Below are 20,339 nucleotides of genomic sequence, written 5' to 3' on the forward strand. Positions count from 1 at the left end.
TCATTCCCCATTGTTTCTGATATACTTGCTTGCTGATTTTTGATTCTACAGTCCTCCTCGGTATGGTTGAATTTTTTACAATAAGTACATTGAGGTTTTCCCTTAAACCAACAATTCTTTTTAACATGATTTGTTTTCTTGTAAACCGAACATGGAGAAATTTTTGCTTTTCTCTCAGATTCTTTGACGTTGCTAGTAATGCATCTTCTAGGTGCTCCTCCTTTTTTATTTAGCTTGAAGGATGAAACTTTGTACCCTGATTGAAAAGCTCCTTCAATTTGATGTTTCACTTCTTCGTGACATCCTATCTTCGTGAATTTGCAAATATGCAATCAACTCTGATATGCTTAACTATGTTAGATCTTTTGGTTCTTCAATCACAGTCACAACTATATAAAATTTTTTAGATAAGGTAACCAACATTTTCTCAACAACTCTTTGATCGGTTATATTTTCATCGTGTGATTTTAATTCATTCACCAATTTAATTACTCGAGAAGAGTACTCTTTAATGATTTCTCCATCTTTCATTTTCAAGTTCTCGAATTCACCTTTTAAGGACTGCAGTTTTATGGCCGTTGTTTTCTCATTTCCTTGGAATTCTGCTTTCAAAATGTCCCATGCTTCTTTTGCAGAAGTAACATTCATTATTTTGGGAAATATTACATCTGTAACCGCAAGATGAATCTTAGCTAATGCCTCTGCATCTTTTTGCGTCCAATCAACTTGTGAAGATGTTTGTGTGCTGGGTGTAGCCTCGGTTTGAGGTATACCTTTATCGACAACATCCCACAACTGTTGGGTAGCTTGTGGAACAATTTTCATCTTGATACTCCAGCATTTGTAGTTTTCTCCATTGAAAATGGGAATAACTTGTTGTTGAGGAAATGCCATTATTATATATTATATTACAGAAGTATGTATAAGCCTTCTTGATCTTAAGGCTCTGATACCAAATGTTGGATATTTGAGATAAATATGCCAATAGTGCAGAGATTATAAAAGAGAAGGAATATATTTATAATAATATATCTCTTCAACTTAATTACAATAGTATCAATCAACCTATTTATACTTACAAGCTAATATACAAAATTAGCAAGATGGATAAACACCATCAATATCTAACGGTAATTATTAATTAACATTTTTAACCATTATACAACTTAATGGTTTATATTTAACAATTTATAATCATTTATTTTATTTACTAAATATAGATGTTCTTCATTATTGAACAGAAGTTCAATGGTTTGGTTACACACGGGGCAGTCTTGAGAGATTTGAAATCCCAAATAAAATAAAAATTTGTGTACCCAAAAATAATATATGAAGAAAAGTAAAAAAATATTTCAACACAAAACTTTCAGAGGAAATATATACGCTTTATTTCTTCTGAAAAATTATTCTTCTACCTTTTTTGCTATCAAAATCATTCATAAGTCTTTCTTAATTTTTTAGAAGAAATAAAGCGTATATATTTCATGAACAACTCATATTAGTAGACCTTGACGACCTCTATTAGTGGGTCTTGACTACTTGGGTTCTCTTTAGTCTGTTCCGAGCCTAGACCAGCTTGGTTTATATTGGGCTTTGAACATGAATTCCAAGCATAATTAATGCGACATTTAATGTATCTTTAGGATGTATTTTTCCTATAAATATCATTTCCCCCCAACTTCCAGGAAGACTACTCGAGTTTCGTGGAAGTTATAATGGTCTATTCGCGACACGGGATACTTTCGGCCCTTTTTGGATATCAGTCCTTCACGGGTATCGGCACTTCATGGGTATCGCCCCTTCATGGGTTTCGTCATTTTATCGTTTAGTATGGAGCGACCTACACGTTTACAACGACTTATATAATGTGATTATGCACACCTATAGCATTTGCACAAGCTAATTGAATAGTGTTTGGCATAAAAAATCCTAATCAGGACTAAAAAGCGAGCGTTTATCACCCTTTTAACATGTCTCAAGGTTATTTATTGGGTAAAAGCTGCTAACAGGCCATAATCGGAGCTAATTTCCATGTATAAACTATAATTAGGCTCAAAATACCCTAATTTTAAGCCATAGTACATTAATTGGACTTAAGCGAGGCTAATCTGCCCTAATCGGGGCTAATTGGTCTTAATCAGGAATTATTATTATGCTTAAGAAACTAATTATCCCTAATCCATGCTAATCATGTGCATGAATAAGTTAAACGGCCCTAATTGGGATTAATTATATCACACGAATCATTAATTACCCTTGATTCAGGTTAATTATGTGTAATATACACTAATCGACTCTAATCGGGGCTAAATCTCATTAATTGGCCATAATCGGGCTAAGTTAAAAATCCTGATATTTTTTAAAAAAATTGATTTTTCTAGTTTTTTCAAAAAAATTCAAAAAATTTCGCAGGAGGTCACAGGAAAAACCTCTAGGAGGTCTTGGACCAACCTCCTAGGAGGTCCTACTCAGCTCAACCCTTTCCTGTAGTCTACTCGTCCCCTCCTGGTCGCCTGGGGCTTAGCCTCTTGTTGACCGGGAGGTGAACGTCCTGTAATTTTGTTTGTAAGAGGTTTTACTAGGCCCTAAGCCCCCATTTGGCCTCCTCGGATTCTCCTGCTCTTGGTCGGCCATGGAGCCACCTCTATGGTGGTCCTAGTCGACCAGGTTCTAGAGCCTCTCGAAACCTTTCTGTTCTTATTCTCATGAACGCTCTGCGCTTGTTCTGGTGAACGTTCTCCTCTTGTTTTAGTGAACGTTCTACTCTTCATAAAACTTATTTCCGTGGATGTTCTAGTCTTCACGAACCTAGTTCTCGTGGATGTTCTAGCCTTCATGAAACTTGTTCTTGTTGACGTTCTAGTCTTCACGAAACTTGTTCTCGTTGGGCACCAAATTTTGCAAGAATTTTAAAAAAAATTCCTAGGAGGGTCCCCGGAAAACCTTCAAGAGGGCCTGGACCATTCCCACAGGAGGTTCTGGTCGGCCCTAAGCCCTCTATGTGGCCTACTCGGCCCAACCTGTTCTTGGTCGGCCATGGAGCCACCTCCATTGTGCACCTGATCGACCGGGAGACCAACGTTCCTCGAACTTTTTGTATTCGTTCCCGTGAACCTTCTGAATTTGTTGTGGTGAATGTCCTATTCTTTTCTGATGGATGTTCAACTCTTTTTCTAGTGAACGTTCTACTCCCATTCTCGTGAATTCTCTACTCTTCATGAAACTTACTTCTCAGATCGTGCCTGTAATCGAGTCATGGCTATTGATGGTCATTGATGTTGGATTAAGAGCTTGATCTTGCTCTAATTTTCATGGTTTTCATTAATCATAGTTATTAGTATAATTAATCACCGAGTTAAGACTAACAACTCCTGTTTAGTGTCAGTCAGGGTTTTCTTGGAGGATTGATATGATAAGCGGCGCTCTGCGTCATTTTGTTCATTATTATGTCCTTTATTCTCATTTTTTGATCATTTTTCCTACCATTATTCTGTCTTTTTTATGGGATACCTGCTAACGCAAAGCAAGCAGAGTTATGACCTGCTATAGCAAGTACCTCTTTTCTTATAAAAGAAGATGAGAAGTGCTCATTTTCATTCACACTTTCATTTCTCAACTTTTCAAATTCTCTTAAGTTTTAGAAACTCCCAACTTTTTAAGTTTTTCAAGATGTCTCAAGGTCCTAGTAAACCCTCCATCTAATCCAAGAAATCCATGTACAAGAGTGCTGCAATCCGATCGTTGAAAAGTATAGCCTTCATTTCTCCTTATTCCCTTAACCGTTATTCTAACAGCTTAAAGAGTATGTTAGAAAAGCGGTCTTATGAGTATTCGTGCACCGTTCACTTTGATGCATTCAAGCATATTAGCATTCTTGATGAAGAGGACGTCGACGAGATTCAACCGAGTTACTCCTGGCCTGACTATATAGAGGTTTGCAAGGCCAAGTCAAACGAGAGGACCTGTAACCTGAGCACCAACATATTGTATGTTTACAAGGCAGCTCTGAAATCCGGGCCAAGGTTTCCATTACACCCTTTCATCCCGAGACTCCTTGCGGAGTTGAAGTTTTACCCATGTCAGTTCTATCCTAATAGGTAGGCTTTCATTATCGTTTATATCATGAGGTGTAATGACTTGGGAATTCCACCAAGTGTTTTAATGTTCCGAAGTATTTTAATATTGAAGGCATCTCCTTTCTCTAGGCCTGGATGGGTTCTTCTACAACACTGGCCCTATGTTCTTTATATCTTGAACACACATTCTCTTCATGACTCTATTCACCATTGGAACAAGAAGTTTGTAGTCTTGGAATGGAAGGAGGGCGACTAGGGGGTATACTTTAGTCGCGATTTTAGTAGTCCCATAGACAGTGCTCATTACATCCTTCATCTCATAGATGATGAACTTTACAACCGTGACCGCCTTATTGATGATAATGGAAAAACCCCTTATTGGGAGTTTGTCACGGAGACCAAACTCGCCGAGGTCGGCATTAGCAGCCTCTCGAGAGAGGGTATTCATTTTTATTCTATCTCAACTTTGGTCAAGTTTGTTCTTATATCCATCCTTCTTTATTTCGTTTCAGCTGCTGAGGCCCTGGATGCACTGACTAATAAGAATGACATGATCACGGGAAGAATGGCCAGGGAAATGACCAAGCAGGTTAACCGCATTCCCAAGGTCCCGGCGTTCCTTGAGGCCTCTAGCTCTGGAAAGAAAAGAGTGAAGGATTTTGATGGAAATGTGAAGATCCCCTTAGAACCTTCATGGGGCATATCTACCAAAGACTCGGTGTTCAGGAGTCCGATCATTGCTCTTGAGTGGTCCAAGAACTGCATTACTCCTTCAGACGTTCTTCACGTCTCATCGGGTGAGAAATTGCTCAAGGCCGAGGTGTTGGGGGCTCACGCCTTGTACCATGTACATTTTAACTTGTAAATATTTTTGTTCAAGTGTACTTCTTTTAGTGAATTTTCTTTAGAATTTTCATGAAATTTTCAGAGGTGGGTCACGGGAAATTCTTCAGGAGGCCATGGACCACCCTTCAAAAAGGTTCTGGTAAGCCTAAAGGCCTACATCTGGCCTACTCGGCCCATCTCGTTCTTGGTCGACCAGGATCATACCTCCGTGAAGGTCCTGGTCGGTCGGGACTCTCTGTATTGGGGACTTGGCCCTCTTGAGTCTTAATCGGTCTTAGTATCTTACCCATGTCTTTTGTGGATTTAGCCTTTCTTATGACTTCTCTTTCTTTTCTCTTTATCAGGCCAATGCTTACTTCGCTGCGTCCTCTACTCAAAGCATCAAGATGAGGAGTGACTATGCAGCACTACAAACTTCCAAGAACAATATGAAGTTTATTAAATGAATATTAGTTTTGAATATTCATTCGAGGACTTATGACTCTGCTTATTTTTTTAAATAATATTCTTTCTTTCCTTAAAGAATAATATTTTGATATTTGCCTAATAATTTTGAAAATGATTGATATCAGTTAAATCATCTTTACTTTAATTTTTTTTAAAGATCATTTTCGAACTTATCAAACCATTTTCAAAAAGGACAGATAGGACCTCAAACCTCGTTTTTAAGTTTAAATCTTCTTTGTGAAGGGGATTTAAATATTTTCTCAAAAATAGGGGATCCTGCTCAGTGTTGTATTTTTTTATATTTGCAACAAAGTTGCTGAATAAACAAAGAGAATTTTATTTTACTTACCAATGTTTGGGAAGTAAGTCTTGAAACCAGTTTAATTACGGGAAGGTTCCCAGTAATGAGATTTGGGTGTGGCTTCAAGTCAACCCACATTCGTAAATACTTCCCAAATATCTGGAAGTGATTTCATAAAAGTATTGTACCTATCAAAGAGCTAATATACGCTCGGGGAATGGCGATTCACTTCAGATTCCAGTTATAAAGATAGGATTCTTCAAGGAACTGGAAGTGCTCGACACCTAGTGTATCGGGATAAGTGTAAGAGGCTGTGGGACAGTCCAATATAACGCCCTAATGCGTCCAGAGTGGCGGCCAAAAGGAAATTCGTCCTTCTACTAGTAGTAAAGTCCAATTAATGATACATTGCCTAATCGACAATGTATCGTGGTTTATTCCAGAGGTTCCTTTCTTTCTTCAAATTTAATTTGAATACAACTCTGTATTGGAAAGCCCATTGACTAATTTATCAAAAGTGTTGTCAATGATTGAGAACTCGCACTAAATAGTGCTTTGGAACATTTCCACTTATATAATACCTTTATTATATATGTTCAAATTATGAAAAGGTTTTATCTTGAATCACCTTGTAACTTTATCTAATTATATTTTGAACATTATTTTTTCATGTGAGTTTTATGAAAAATATATGTAAGTATTTTGAAATATCTTGTAACTTCATCTTTTAAACTTATATCTAGTAAATGATTATCTTATGCATTAATTTTTTTTTCCAGAAATTTATCGATAAAGATACTTTGCACTTTTGAACAAACTATATATATTTTGAAGGTATATATATTGAATATTTTGCGACTTCATCGCGTTAAAGTTATCAAACTTGGTTCATTTTTTCTTAACCAAGATTTTCATAAATACTATGAAAAAGCTCATATATTGTTAATCAGTTAAATGTTATTTTGGAGGCTTTATTGCGCACCCTTACTTTATTCATTCATCACACAATAACATGTTAGATATATTTGATAATGTCATGGCTAATATGATTTATGTTTAGATTTCAGATCTTACTTAACAGGACAAGTCAGTACTTAACCATTAATCAGTACTTATACTGGAAGTCAGGACTTAAGGATATCAGTACTTATATTATCAGGAGATAATCATCAGAAGTTAGATATCAGAACTTAAGTGCTGAAGGACGTTCAGATAAGGACAGTAGCTGATTAAAGGAAAGAAGATCGAGATAAAGATAAGAAGAGATATGCATGAAGAAGGAGTTCCGTGAAGAATGGAATACTTGGAAGAAAAGATATCTGATTGATATATTTTAGGAAGCAGAATTATATTCCATATCAATTAGCGATTATCTTGTAACTATGTAGTATATAAACACAGACATAGGGTTTACACTATAAGTGTTATCATATTCGAGAAGATTATTTATTGTAACCCTAGCAGCTCTCGTGATATTTGTTCATCACTGAGAGGTAACAGTTCCATACTGTAACAGAGTTTATTGTTTCAATAAAGTTTGTTTTCTGTTACTTAATATATTAAAGTTCGATTTGATTGTATTATACACTGTATTCACCCCCCTCTACAGTGTGTGTGACCTAACAAGTGGTATCAGAGCCTATCTGTTAACACACATACAGTTAAAGATCCAAACACAATCATGTCTGACACAGAAACTTCAACTAAACCTACCAAAACTGAGGAACCACCAAAGACACAAATTCAGAGTCGGTATGAGACCATCGGAGTTCCCATACTGAGACCATCTGAATATCCCATATGGAAGGTGAGAATGACCATGTTCCTGGAAGCAACAGATCCAGAATACCTTGATAGAATCAAGGAAGGGCCTCACAAACCAACCAAGCTTGCTGTTGCAGTTGCAGGTGAAGCAGCAAAGACTATACCAAAGGAAAAGAGTGATTATACTGCTGAAGATATAGCATCAATTGCTAAGGATGCTAAGGTACGACACTTACTGCATAGTGCCATTGATAGTGTAATGTCAAACAGGGTAATCAACTGCAAGACTGCTAAGGAGATATGGGATGCTCTGGAAATAAGGTGTCAGGGAACTGACACAATTAAGAAGAACAGGAAGACAATACTCACTCAAGAGTATGAACACTTTGACTCAAAGACTAATGAGTCATTGAATGATTTATATGATAGATTTGTCAAACTTTTGAATGATTTGTCATTGGTTGACAAATAGTATGATCTTGAAGATTCAAACCTTAAATTCCTGTTAGCTCTTCCTGAATGCTGGGATTTGAAGACAACAACAATAAGAGACAACTACAATCTTGATGAAACAACTCTTGATGAAATCTATGGAATGCTCAAGACTCATGAACTTGAGATGGAACAAAGAAGCAAGAGGAAATGAGGAAAGTCAAGGACAATTGCTCTTAAGGCTGAAGAAGAATCCCCCAAAGCAGCTTCCTCAAAGAAAGACAAGGGTAAAGCTCTTGTTATAAAGTCTGATACTGAGTCATCAAGTTCTGAAAGTGATGATGACTCAGATTCTGAAAGCTTGCCTGAGACTGATGCTGATGAGGAGATGATGAAGCTGTGTGCTCTTATGGTGAAATGAATCACAAAGATTGCATACAGGAAGTTCAGGAAGGGAAAGAAGTTTTCCAGGAAAGGCATAAGTTCTGATAAGAAGAATTTCAGAAGATCTGAAGGCAGAGGAGGAAAGTCTGATAGAGGAGATTATACCAATGTTAAATGCTATAACTGTGGTGAGAAAGGCCACATATCTCCTGATTGCAAGAAGGTAAAGGGTGACAAAGGCAAGGCTCTTGTCACAAAGCAGAAAAGCTGGACAGACACCTCAGACTCTGAAAGTGAGGAGAACTATGCATTGATGGCAAATGCTGATAAAGAAAATGCTGAGAGCAGTTCTGAAGCTGCTGAAACAAAGGTACCTCAGACTACTTATGCTTTTCATACTGATGATATTAATGAGTTGAGAAGATATCTTAAAACCATGTTTGTTAGTTATAGAGATCAAACTTTAACATGTGAAAGATTAACTTCTGAAAATCTTGCTTTTAAGAAAAGAAATGATTTCTTAGAAAAAGAGTTAGTCATGTTCCATCAAACTCAGAAGGATAGAGATGATGCTTTTTATGTTAGGGATGAAGTGCTAAAAATGAATGAATCTCTAAAAACTGAGTTAGAAAAGGAAAGAGAGATTATCAGGACTTGGACTAACTCTGGCAAAACAACTCAAAATTTGCTACGTAGTGGAAACTGGAAAGAGGGCTTAGGTTATGGAGAAGATAAGAATGATAAAGGAACTGAAGAAATTAAGCCTGTTGTTAAGCAAAAGCCAAAGTTAAAACCTGTTAAGTTTGTAACTGTAAAGTCTGAAAATGAGAAATCAGAAGTTAAAGAGGAATTAATTTCAGACAAACTAAAACAGGAAAAGACAGCTGAAGTGAACATAGGCTTAATGACAAAGAAGCAGCTTAAGCATAAGCTGAAAGATGTTAAGAATGCAAACAAGGTAAAATCACCTAGGAAAAATAGGAATGGAAAGGAAGGTGTGAATAAAAGCAATGATTATAAACCTGTTCTTGATGCTCCTAGGAAAACATGTCATAACTGTGGAAGTTCTAACCATCTGGCTTCTTTTTGCAGGAAGAATATGAATATTAACTCCTTACCTTCAAAATCAGGAGTTAAGAGTCAGTCTGTTAGATACAAACCACAAAATCCTTGTTTTCATTGTGGTAGTTTATGGCATTCCATTTATACTTGTAAGGAATATCATAGTTTGTACTATGATTATTATCAAATAAAACCTTCTTTGAAGAAAGTTTCCAATGTTCCTTCTAGTGTAAATTCTGATTCAAAGTCTGATAATGTAAGTTCTGAAAAGAAAAATGTTAACATAAACTCTGATGCTAAATCCGCTGCAAATGTTAACAAACTTAATAAGACCAAAGGATCCAAGCAAGTCTGGGTCCTTAAAACTAATAATTAGTGGTCTTTGTGATTGCAGGGCAACAGGAAAAATATTCTAGTTCTGGACAGTGGATGTTCAGGACATATGACTGGAAATAAGGCCCTGCTATCAGACTTTATGGAGAAAGCTGGCCCAAGTGTTTCTTATGGAGATGGAAACATTGGAAAAACATTAGGATATGGCAATATCAATCTTGGAAATGTCATAATTAAAGAAGTAGCTCTGGTCTCAGGACTTAAACACAATCTGCTGAGTATAAGTCAAATCTGTGACAGAGGTTATCATGTAGATTTCTTTGAAGAACACTGTGAAATTGTGAGTAAATCTAAAGGCAAAGTTGTTATAGAAAGGATACAGGCGTGGTAACATTTATGAAGCTAAGCTTTCAACAAGTACTGATGGTTCTGCAATCAGTCTGATGAGTAGAGCATCAATTGAAGAAAGCTGGAATTGGCACAAGAAACTCTCTCATTTAAATTTCAACAATATAAATGAACTGGTCAAGAAAGATCTTGTGAGAGGATTGCCAAAGTCAGTATTTGCTCCTGATGGTCTTTGTGATTCATGTCAGAAGGCCAAACAAAGAAAATCTTCATTCAAGAGCAAGACTGAATCATCAATTCTTGAGCCTTATCATCTACTACATGTTGATCTATTTGGTCCAGTGAATGTCATGTCTATTGCAAAGAAGAAGTATGCGTTGGTCATAGTGGATGAGTTCACCAGATACACATGGGTGTATTTCTTGCACACAAAAAGTGAAACTGCATCTATCTTGATTGAACATGTCAAATATCTGGATAAATTGGTCAAAGATTCTGTGAAAATCTTAAGGAGTGATAATGGCACTGAGTTTAAGAATTTGATGATGGAAGAGTTCTGCAAAAACCATGGAATAAAGCAGGAATTTTCTGCTCCTGGAACTCCACAGCAAAATGGAGTTGTTGAAAGGAAGAATAGAACTCGCATTGAAGCTGCACGTACAATGCTTGAAGAAGCAAAACTTCCAACCTATTTCTGGGCTGAAGCTGTGCAGACTGCTTGTTTTACTCAAAATGCAACACTTATTAACAAGCATGGAAAAACACCATATGAGATGGTGAAGAAAAAGAAGCCAAATCTGAAGTACCTTCAAGTATTTGGATGCAAGTGTTTTGTTCTCAAGACTCATCCTGAACAACTATCCAAGTTTGATCTAAAAGCTGATGAAAGAATCTTTGTTGGATATCCACTTTCCAAAAAAGCCTTCAGAGTCTATAATTTGAGAACAAAAGTGGTCATGGAATCTATCAATGTCTCTTTTGATGACAAGAAGATTACTGGTCTTGAAGATTTCATTGACCATGATCAGCTGAGATTTGAAAATGAAGACTCAAATTCTGATACTGAAAATCCTGACAGTCTAAGTCCTGATACTGTAAACTCTGATGGATTAGACTCTGATGTTATTGAAACTGTGGTGACTACGTCAAAGAAAGATGCACCTATGTAGGGGGAGCATACTCAAGATCCTACCACATCTCAAGAAACATCAGAACATACATCTGGCTCTTCAAGTTCTGATTCGTCAAGTTCTAATAAGCCAAATTCTGATAGTGCTGAAAATCTAAATTCTGAAGAATCCAACTTAGAGAGCATAGTTTCAGGGGGAGCATCAAAAAATGAAAATGAAGACAGCTTGGATCATGGGGGAGCATCCAGTTCTAGAGAAAACCTTCCATCTGCAAGGAAGTGGACAAAGTCACACACACCTGATTTGATAATTGGAAATCCTGATGCAGGTGTCAGAACTAGAACAGGTACTTTAAATGAATGTCTTTACAATTCTTTTCTTTCTCAGACTGAGCCAAAGAAAGTGGAAGAAGCTCTTCAAGATGCTGATTGGGTGCAAGCAATGCAGGAATAGTTAAATGAATTTGAAAGAAACAAAGTCTGGACCCTAGTGCCAAGACCAAAGAATAGATCTATTGTTGGTACAAAGTGGGTGTTCAGAAACAAAACTGACAGTGATGGCATAATTACAAGGAATAAGGCAAGGCTGGTTGCAAAAGGATATTCTCAACATGAGGGAATTGATTATAATGAAACATTTGCACCAGTTGCTAGGTTAGAAGCCATAAGGATATTTTTGGCTTATGCTGCTCACAAAAAGTTTACTGTCTTTCAAATAGATGTGAAAAGTGCTTTTCTCAATGGAGAATTGGAGGAGGAAGTATATGTTGAACAACCTCCAGACTTTGTAGATTCCAAACATCCAGATTATGTCTACAGGCTTGATAAAGCACTTTATGGACTTAAGCAAGCTCCTAGAGCATGGTATGAGACTTTAGCTCAGTTTCTTCTGGAAAGTGGATTCAACAGAGGAACAATAGACAAAACACTGTTCTACCTCAACCACGGAAAGGACTTACTTCTCGTCCAGATTTATGTTGATGATATCATTTTTGGGTCTACAAATGACAGACTTTGCAAGAAGTTTGCCAAACTGATGCAGTCAAGATATCAGATGAGTATGATGGGGGAACTTAGCTATTTTCTGGGCCTTCAAGTCAAGCAGAATGAAGAAGGCACTTTTATTTGTCAAACTAAGTACACCAGAAACTTGCTAAAGAAATTCGGAATGCAAGATTGTTCAAGTGCATCCACTCCCATGGCCACTGTAACAAAACTGGATAAGGATACTGGTAAATCAGTAGATATTACTGATTACAGAGGTATGATTGGCTCTCTACTCTATCTAACTGCTAGTAGACCTGATATAATGTATGCTACCTGTCTTTGTGCAAGATTTCAAGCAGATCCAAGAGAACCTCACTTAACAGCTGTGAAAAGAATCTTTAAGTATCTTAAAGGAACAGCTGATCTGGGATTGTGATATCCTAGAGAATTAGATTTTAAACTAATAGGTTACTCAGATGCAGATTTTGCAGGTTGCAAAATTGACAGGAAAAGCACAAGTGGAAGCTGGCAATTTCTTGGAGGCAGATTGGTTTCTTGGTTCAGCAAGAAACAAAAGTCAATTTCCACATCAACTGCAGAAGCAGAGTATATTGCTGCAGGAAGCTATTGTGCACAGATTCTTTGGATGAAGAATCAGTTACTGGATTATGGGTTAACATATTTCAAAATCCCTATTTACTGTGATAATCAAAGTGCTATTGCTATGACAGGTAATCCAGTTCAACACTCTATGACAAAGCACATCAGCATCAGGTACCACTTCATAAGGGAATATGTAGATGAAGGTACAATGGAATTGCACTTTGTTCCAACAGATCAACAACTAGCAGATATCTTCACAAAACCACTGTGTGAAGCCACTTTTACAAGATTTGTAAATGACCTTGGAATGGTTTCAGGTTCTTTTTCTAAATCTGTCTAGTTTTGTTCTGTTTCATTAGACTTTATGATCAGTATTTACAGAATTTAATCTCTTTGTGTATTCTGTGATTAATTGAAATATGCGTTCAAGTACTGATTATTGTCTGATATATGTTTCTAAACTCTGATAAGTGATATGTCTGTTTAAGTAACTATTCAATCCTATGAGGATAACTGTGCTAGATACTGACCTAGTAGTCTTCAATAAACAAATGATCCCATGTAAGAAGTAATTATTTCTGTGGAAATCTTATGACACAAGCAAATTCTGATAATTGAGCTTAGTTGAGTTTACTTTGTTTATCTTATTACTAAGTCACAAATTAAAATAATGCTACTCATCTGTTAAGTTCCGATACTAGTAAATCTGCTGAATGTACTAAGTGCTGATAAACCTCAATTATCAAAAGAAAAAGCAAAAAGATCAAAAAAATAAAATCAGGTACTCCTTTGAGATCTAGAGTAAAAATGTGGAAGGGACGACCTAAGTGCATTGCTGGTATTAAGTAAATATGCATTAGAAAAGCAAAATATTTTCTTGGTGACGTTTCACACTCTATGATTACTGGAGAAATACTCTGATAATAGCATAAATTCTGATAAGCAGTCGTGACTCACTTACACTGAGAAGCCACTGTAAAATAGAATTTAAAAAGATGCATAAAATTAGCACAAAACAGTTGAGGTGGACTCAAGCATGAACTCATTCATCAGTAGGTTTCAGGATAATGACAGCTCTTTTACAAAATTTTAGTTATGCCTTATTTCTAAGATGTACTGAAGTGAATCAAACTTTACTCCTTGTCTGAAATTTAGCTTAATGCACACACTAATCACTCCATCTGAATGATGAAAATTACTGTGGTGGTCTATGTTGTTTTAGATAAACAGTCATTGTGTCATTTTGCACTAACTCTGAGGACAAGTTCTGGTTGCATATTCTGACGATTAAGTTCTGAAGAGTATAACTCAGAACTTGTATGAGGATTTACTCAGATAGGCATTCCTTTTTCGAGTTAAGAAATTATGTTCTGATGACTGTTAAGTTCTGATATAAGTCTAAGTTATGATATTACAGTCTAATTCTTTACTTGACTTATCTGTGGATAAAATTTGATAACAGTCTCGGTTCAAACTAGAATATGTTGAAGTGAAAGATTAATAGTCACTATGGTTAGGGTTAATGATATTCGTACTTGAACAGTCCTCTTTTACTTGTTTCTTGTGCGCATTCAACCATGTTTTCTCCTTCCAATGAATGTTATTCTTTTTCCAAGTCTGGGGAGACGAGGTAAAATTAATTCTACCTGTCAGCATTAAATACTTTTCCGTCTCCTGGCATTCTCTTGCCTATATAAGCAGCCACTTCACATCAGCCTTCCCATCAAATTCTTTCTCACAAACTTACCTTCATACGTTTTCTTTCAAAAACACAATGGTCAGATACAACATGTTTTTGAACTACCAAAACTTCAATATGGAGCTAAGCTGTGCCGACTGGCAGCAGGAATGGCACGTCACAGCCATTCCTGAGGAGATATGGGACTCTGTCCCACAGGAGGTACTGACCCACCTCCTGTTCTTCTATATGGACTACCATCGCCATCTGGAGCGATTGGAGGAGGAAAGGCTGGAAGCTCTCCGCCAGCAAGAGCGTATCATCCGACTCGCCATTCTGTTTGTCGAGAGTAGGAAGAAGAAATGATTTAATCTCATCTTCTTCCTGTTTTTCTTCATCATCAGCCTTGCCCTGCTTCTTGAGCTAGGACTAAGGCTGTTGATGTTAGGTTTAGTAGCTTAGGGAAATCTTGTATAAGTACTGATGTAATTTCCATTTCATGAATGTATTCTCTTGATATATTAATGAAATTTGTTTTTGTTTCAAGATTTTGTCTCTAAGTTATTTTGTAATGCATTGATAAATCCTGATAATTATTCATATTCTGATGACCATATATATTCTGTTTTAATTTAAGTTCTGATTTTCCTTTATCAGTACTTACTCATATAATTTATCTTGGTCACTTTCACTTGATTTCTTTTTAGAATATTAATGTTGCAGTGAAAATTAATTAAATAAGTGGGAACGGTTTCAATTTTGAATTAAAACCGTTTGACCTTGATTAATGGAATATCTGGGTAAGTGGAACGGTTTTTCCTTGAAAACAGGCAAGTGGGCAAGTAATGATTACTGTTTTCTCGCGCCCAGTAACTATCCGTTATTACTGCATGTCTGACAGGTGTCCAACGGTAACATTTTTTTTCAGAGTATAAGTACGACAGAGAGAGGATTTCTTTAATCTTTTATTTCCTTCATACTTTTTCTCTCTACTTGCTTTTACTCTCTTTCTCTTTTCTTCTCACGTTGGTTTTTCATACAGACATTTTATCAAACACCTAACAGGGACTTTTGAATCTCAATTTTTCACATGGCACCTAAGGATTTAATCATTGATGGAGCTAAGTTTGTTCCAAACAACTATGCTGCAATTCTTGATCATGCTGAAGCTCCATCTGAATTGCATTTTGTGCAAGATCTTCTTGCACACAGTGAGATTGGGTATGCATTAACCCAGCCTTCAGTCTTTTCGAGCCAACAAGTTCTGACGTTTTGGCGGACTGGGTACTTTGATAATGGTGGTAAACATGGCACTCCTAGTATTGTTTTCGAAGTGGGTGATTCTTCTTATGCAGTCACTCCTGGTACAATACGTAAGGCTCTACATCTTCCAGAAGGTTGTACTTTTTCAATTCCAGAAGAATCAGCTCTTCAGGAGTTAATGGCAAATTTGGGGTATGAACAGAGTTTGGCAAAACTTGGGCAGTTGAAACGGGCTCATATCAGAAGAGAATGAAGCTTCTTCTTCGACTGCATCACCAAAGCTTTTGGGAACAAATGTTCGAATTTTGAGGCTATCCCAATTCTGAGTCAGCATATCGGGTATGCTATTATCAATCAAACTCATTTTGATTTTGCAACTGGTATAATTGGTTTTATTGGGGATAGGATGACAGAGGATAGGAATGTTGTCTATTTTGCTAGATTCTGTCAACTTATTTATACTTTTTGTACTGATGAACCTCAATTAGTCAGTTCCTCAACCCCACCTTTTAAAGTTGCAAAACGCTACTTTAATGACCTGGTAAATGCTGACACTAAGAAATCAGTGGTTAGACCATTACAGATTCCTCAGTCTGTAAAACAGATCCTAGTAAATGCGGATCCTGATACTTATAGATCTGTTTACTCTGATGTCCAACCAACAACAAACACCCAAAAACCATCATCCTCAGCACCTACCACTCATTCTACTCAACCTACCCTCAAGACATATCTCAAATCCTATCTCTCCACTTCACAGATTGTTCAAACCTCATCCTCAGCACCTACTGTGAAGCCTTCATCCTCCAAGCCAAAGAGGACAAAGACTGTTCCTCAAACACCTCAAAAGAGAAGGAGGATTGCCTTGAGAGATGAATCTGATACTGAGGAACAGGTTCCTTCTTCAGAACCTGTTGTAAGTGAAGCTGAGAAAGAGACTTCTCAGAAGGATTCTGGAATTGGGGGATCTAGGCTTCTCAAAAGGCTTAGAAGAATGACAGTTCCTGAAACTCCCAAGGAATCCAAATCAACAAAGAGATACAAGAAACAGAGGGCAAAAAGGCCAGTTTCAGATAATGAAGAGGAAGCAGCTAAGGAAGGGGATCAGGAATCTTTGATCTCACAAGACAAGGAATTTGCTCCAGTCACTTCTTCTCCATCAACTCCATCTCAGGAAGTTGTTTCTGAAAAGGCTAACACACCATCCGTGTCTCCTGTTGATCCAGGCACAAGTGCTGATATTGATGTTCAAAACTTGGTTGTGCCTGAAGTAATTCTCTTAGAAGCTCCAACAGCAAATAATCCTTCCACAACACCTGTTACTGATGCTGTTCAAACTCCAGAGTTATCAACAACACCTTCTCTGCATCAAGATGCTGATGATCAGACTTTAGGTGAGCATCAGGATATGGCTGTTGATCAGAACTTAGAACAAGATCAGCAATTAGAGGATGCTGAAGCCTCCATTGCTACTCACACTGTTATTTTATCGGAGGATACTGATTCTGTAAGTTCTGATGCTGCAAATGCTGGAGATACTGGTGATGCTGCTCCAACTGCAGATGCTGCAGGTCCTTCAGGACATGCTCCTCAACAGACTATTCTAAAGTCTGAACTGGTTAAGAAGTTTGTTACCAGAGAAGCACCAGTACCTTGGAGTGAAACTCCTGCAGGACAGGAGTGGACTAAGGAATGGAACTCAGTTTCATGTGTTCCAACTGAAAAGCATCTTGCTGAGCACTTGACTAAAGCTGATGAAATGTTAAATTCTGATGATTTCAAAACCCAGCTTAGAGTCACTGCATTGAGTACTAAACATCTACAAGGTCTTCACTCAACTACTCATGCAGATCTACAAAAGATTCAGGAAGAATTTATCAAACAGGAACAAGTTTGGAAAATTGATAAGAAAAAGTTCTTCTAACCTACCTTTGACAGGATTACTTATATTGAGAAGACTCAAGATAATCAACAAGCTCAGATTGATGATATTCTGACAAATCAAGCTTCTCAGCAATCACAACTTAATGAAATCCAATCTTCAGTGGAATTGCTTGTCTCTCTTCTATTACCTGCTGATGCCAAAAATGGGGAGAAAGTAATTAAGTCCAAATGCAAGACTGACAAGACACTGAAAGGTAAGGATGATGGAAAAGATGATCGAGGAAGCTCTGGAATGGGTAGAGGTCATAGTCAAGGTAGAGGATTCACATCAAGATAAGCTAGTCACAGGACAAGTTCTGATACTGGGAAAAGAATAAGTTCTACTACTGGTAAAAGGATAAGTTCTGATGAACTTTTAGATCTTGATGAGGAAATGTCAAGACAGTTATTTCTTCAGGAAAATCCAGGAATGGACTTGGAGAGTTTAATGAAAGAAGAAGCCAGGCTTAAATCAGAGAAAGTCACATCTAAATCTGAAGCTTCTGGTAAAAAGCCACTTCCAAAACTCATAGGCATTGTGATCAAAGAAAGGACACATACTGAAGCAACATTGGCTAGATCACAACCGCAGATAGATCCAAGATCCAAGGGTAAAGAAAAGGTTGGTGAACCTATCAAGGTTTATGTGCCTACTGAGGATGAAGAAATTACTGATGAAAAGGATAATCTTGCTCTGACTTCAAGAAAAGTTCTTAAAACAACCTCTGACATGGCTCAAGTTGTTCAGAGTCAAGAAATTGTAAGTTCTGATATTCAGAAGAAGCAAGTAACCTCTGACATAGCTCAAGTTAACTTGATATCAGAAGATAGACCAAAGACACTTCTACCAGGATTCACTAAAGCAAAACAGACTCAACCTTTGAAGACTACTGCAAGTGGTTTTGAAGCAAGAGTAGTTACTGGAAAGGAAGCAAGAGATAAAACTAGATTGGGAAGTGCTGATGAAAGGAGAATACATAACACTACCAATGATCCAACTTCCTTGAGTGAACCAGGTATTGGAGCAACTCCTGAGAGATTGAATCAACTGGAATCTGTACAAATGGTTTACCATACCTACTTGAAAGAATACATCTTATTGTATTTCATGACAGATGGTAGGGTTTATCATATAAGACAAAATGCCATTCCATTGAAGTATTTTGAAGAATTGGAGCATGTACTATTCGTACTTCAAGTGGATGACAGAATAACAGGAACTGCCGCAAACTATTTGAAAGAACAGATTCAGAGACAGAAAAGGCTTTATTCTGTTAAGTCTGACAACACATACGTTCCAAAGTACAGAGATCACAAGGGGGATATAGTTGAAATGAAGCTCAATTCTGCTCAAATTATAACTACCTTTCTAGGGTACAGGGCTGTGGAATTCAATCTTGAGTCTGATAAAGCTTATTTGATCAGACTGGATCAGGATATAAGAAAAGCAAAGATCAATGATCTCAGAGCTGCAATCTTTCAAATTGGTGAAGATACTGCAGAGCTTAAAGATGCCAAAAGGAGAATGATTGATGAACTTAGATATGCTGAGAGATGTTTGTTGAAGAACTATCTCAGAACAACTCCTGACATCAGAGAGATCAGATAATGAAGCCAAGTCAAAGATCTACAACTGCTTAAATTCTGATATTTGAACAAACTGAAGTTGTTATCAGAAGTTAAATATTGGTAAAGCTTTAAGGACTGTAAGTTGTAGTTATCTAGTCTAATTCTCATGCATTTGTACTTAATATTTTTGACATCATCAAATATCTGTTAAACTTGTATATTATGCTAATTTACAAGTTGGGGGAGATTGTTAGATATATTTGATAATGTCATGGCTAATATGATTTATGTTTAGATTTCAGATCTTACTTAACAGGACAAGTCAGTACTTAATCATTAATCAGTACTTATACTGGAAGTCAGGACTTAAGGATATCAGTACTTATATTATCAGGAGATAATCATCAGAAGTTAGATATCAGAACTTAAGTGCTGAAGGACGTTCAGATAAGGACAGTAGCTGATTAAAGGAAAGAAGATCGAGATAAACATAAGAAGAGATATGCATGAAGAAGGAGTTCCGTGAAGAATGGAATACTTGGAAGAAAAGATATCTGATTGATATATTTTAGGAAGCAGAATTATATTCCATATCAATTAGCAATTATCTTGTAACTGTGTAGTATATAAACACAGACATAGGGTTTACACTATAAGTGTTATCATATTCGAGAAGATTATTTATTGTAACCCTAGCAGCTCTCGTGATATTTGTTCATCATTGAGACGTAACAGTTCCATACTGTAACAGAGTTTATTGTTTCAATAATGTTTGTTTTCTGTTATTTGAGTTATTAAAAGTTCGATTTGATTGTACTTTACACTGTATTCACCCCCTCTACAGTGTGTGTGTGACCTAACACAATATATCATTGACTGATACTTATCAAGTACTTTAGATACCAATAATTTTTTTCATATTAGAGATCGGATTGTGGATCCGATGGAATACCCTAAGGAGGGACCAAATGATGTTCATATTGAGGATGTAACGATTGAGGATGTTATCCTAGAAGGGATTATTGCCGAGGAGCATCCCGTGGAGGATCCTGATGAGACTGAAGAGATGATCGCTAAGGAATTGATGACCATAGTCAGAGAGACTACTAGAGCTAGAATGGCCGCAAGGGCAGCTCTAGAGGATGGAGAGTTACCGAGGGCACAACCGATAGTGAGAACAGATGGAGTGGGGCC

The 20,339-nt window shown here is 37.0% G+C and overlaps 1 protein-coding gene across 1 annotated transcript; it reads right to left on the minus strand.

Moving 5' to 3' along the window:
- Positions 1–351: 351 nt before the first annotated feature.
- On the minus strand, positions 352–894 carry LOC141680318 (uncharacterized). Its single transcript, XM_074486578.1, has one exon. It carries the CDS (start codon positions 892–894, stop codon positions 352–354), a length of 543 nt encoding a protein of 180 aa, XP_074342679.1.
- Between the last annotated feature and the right edge of the window lie 19,445 nt (positions 895–20,339).

The sequence above is a fragment of the Apium graveolens genome, chromosome 8, assembly GCF_009905375.1.
Source record: "Apium graveolens cultivar Ventura chromosome 8, ASM990537v1, whole genome shotgun sequence".
NCBI lineage: Eukaryota > Viridiplantae > Streptophyta > Magnoliopsida > Apiales > Apiaceae > Apium > Apium graveolens.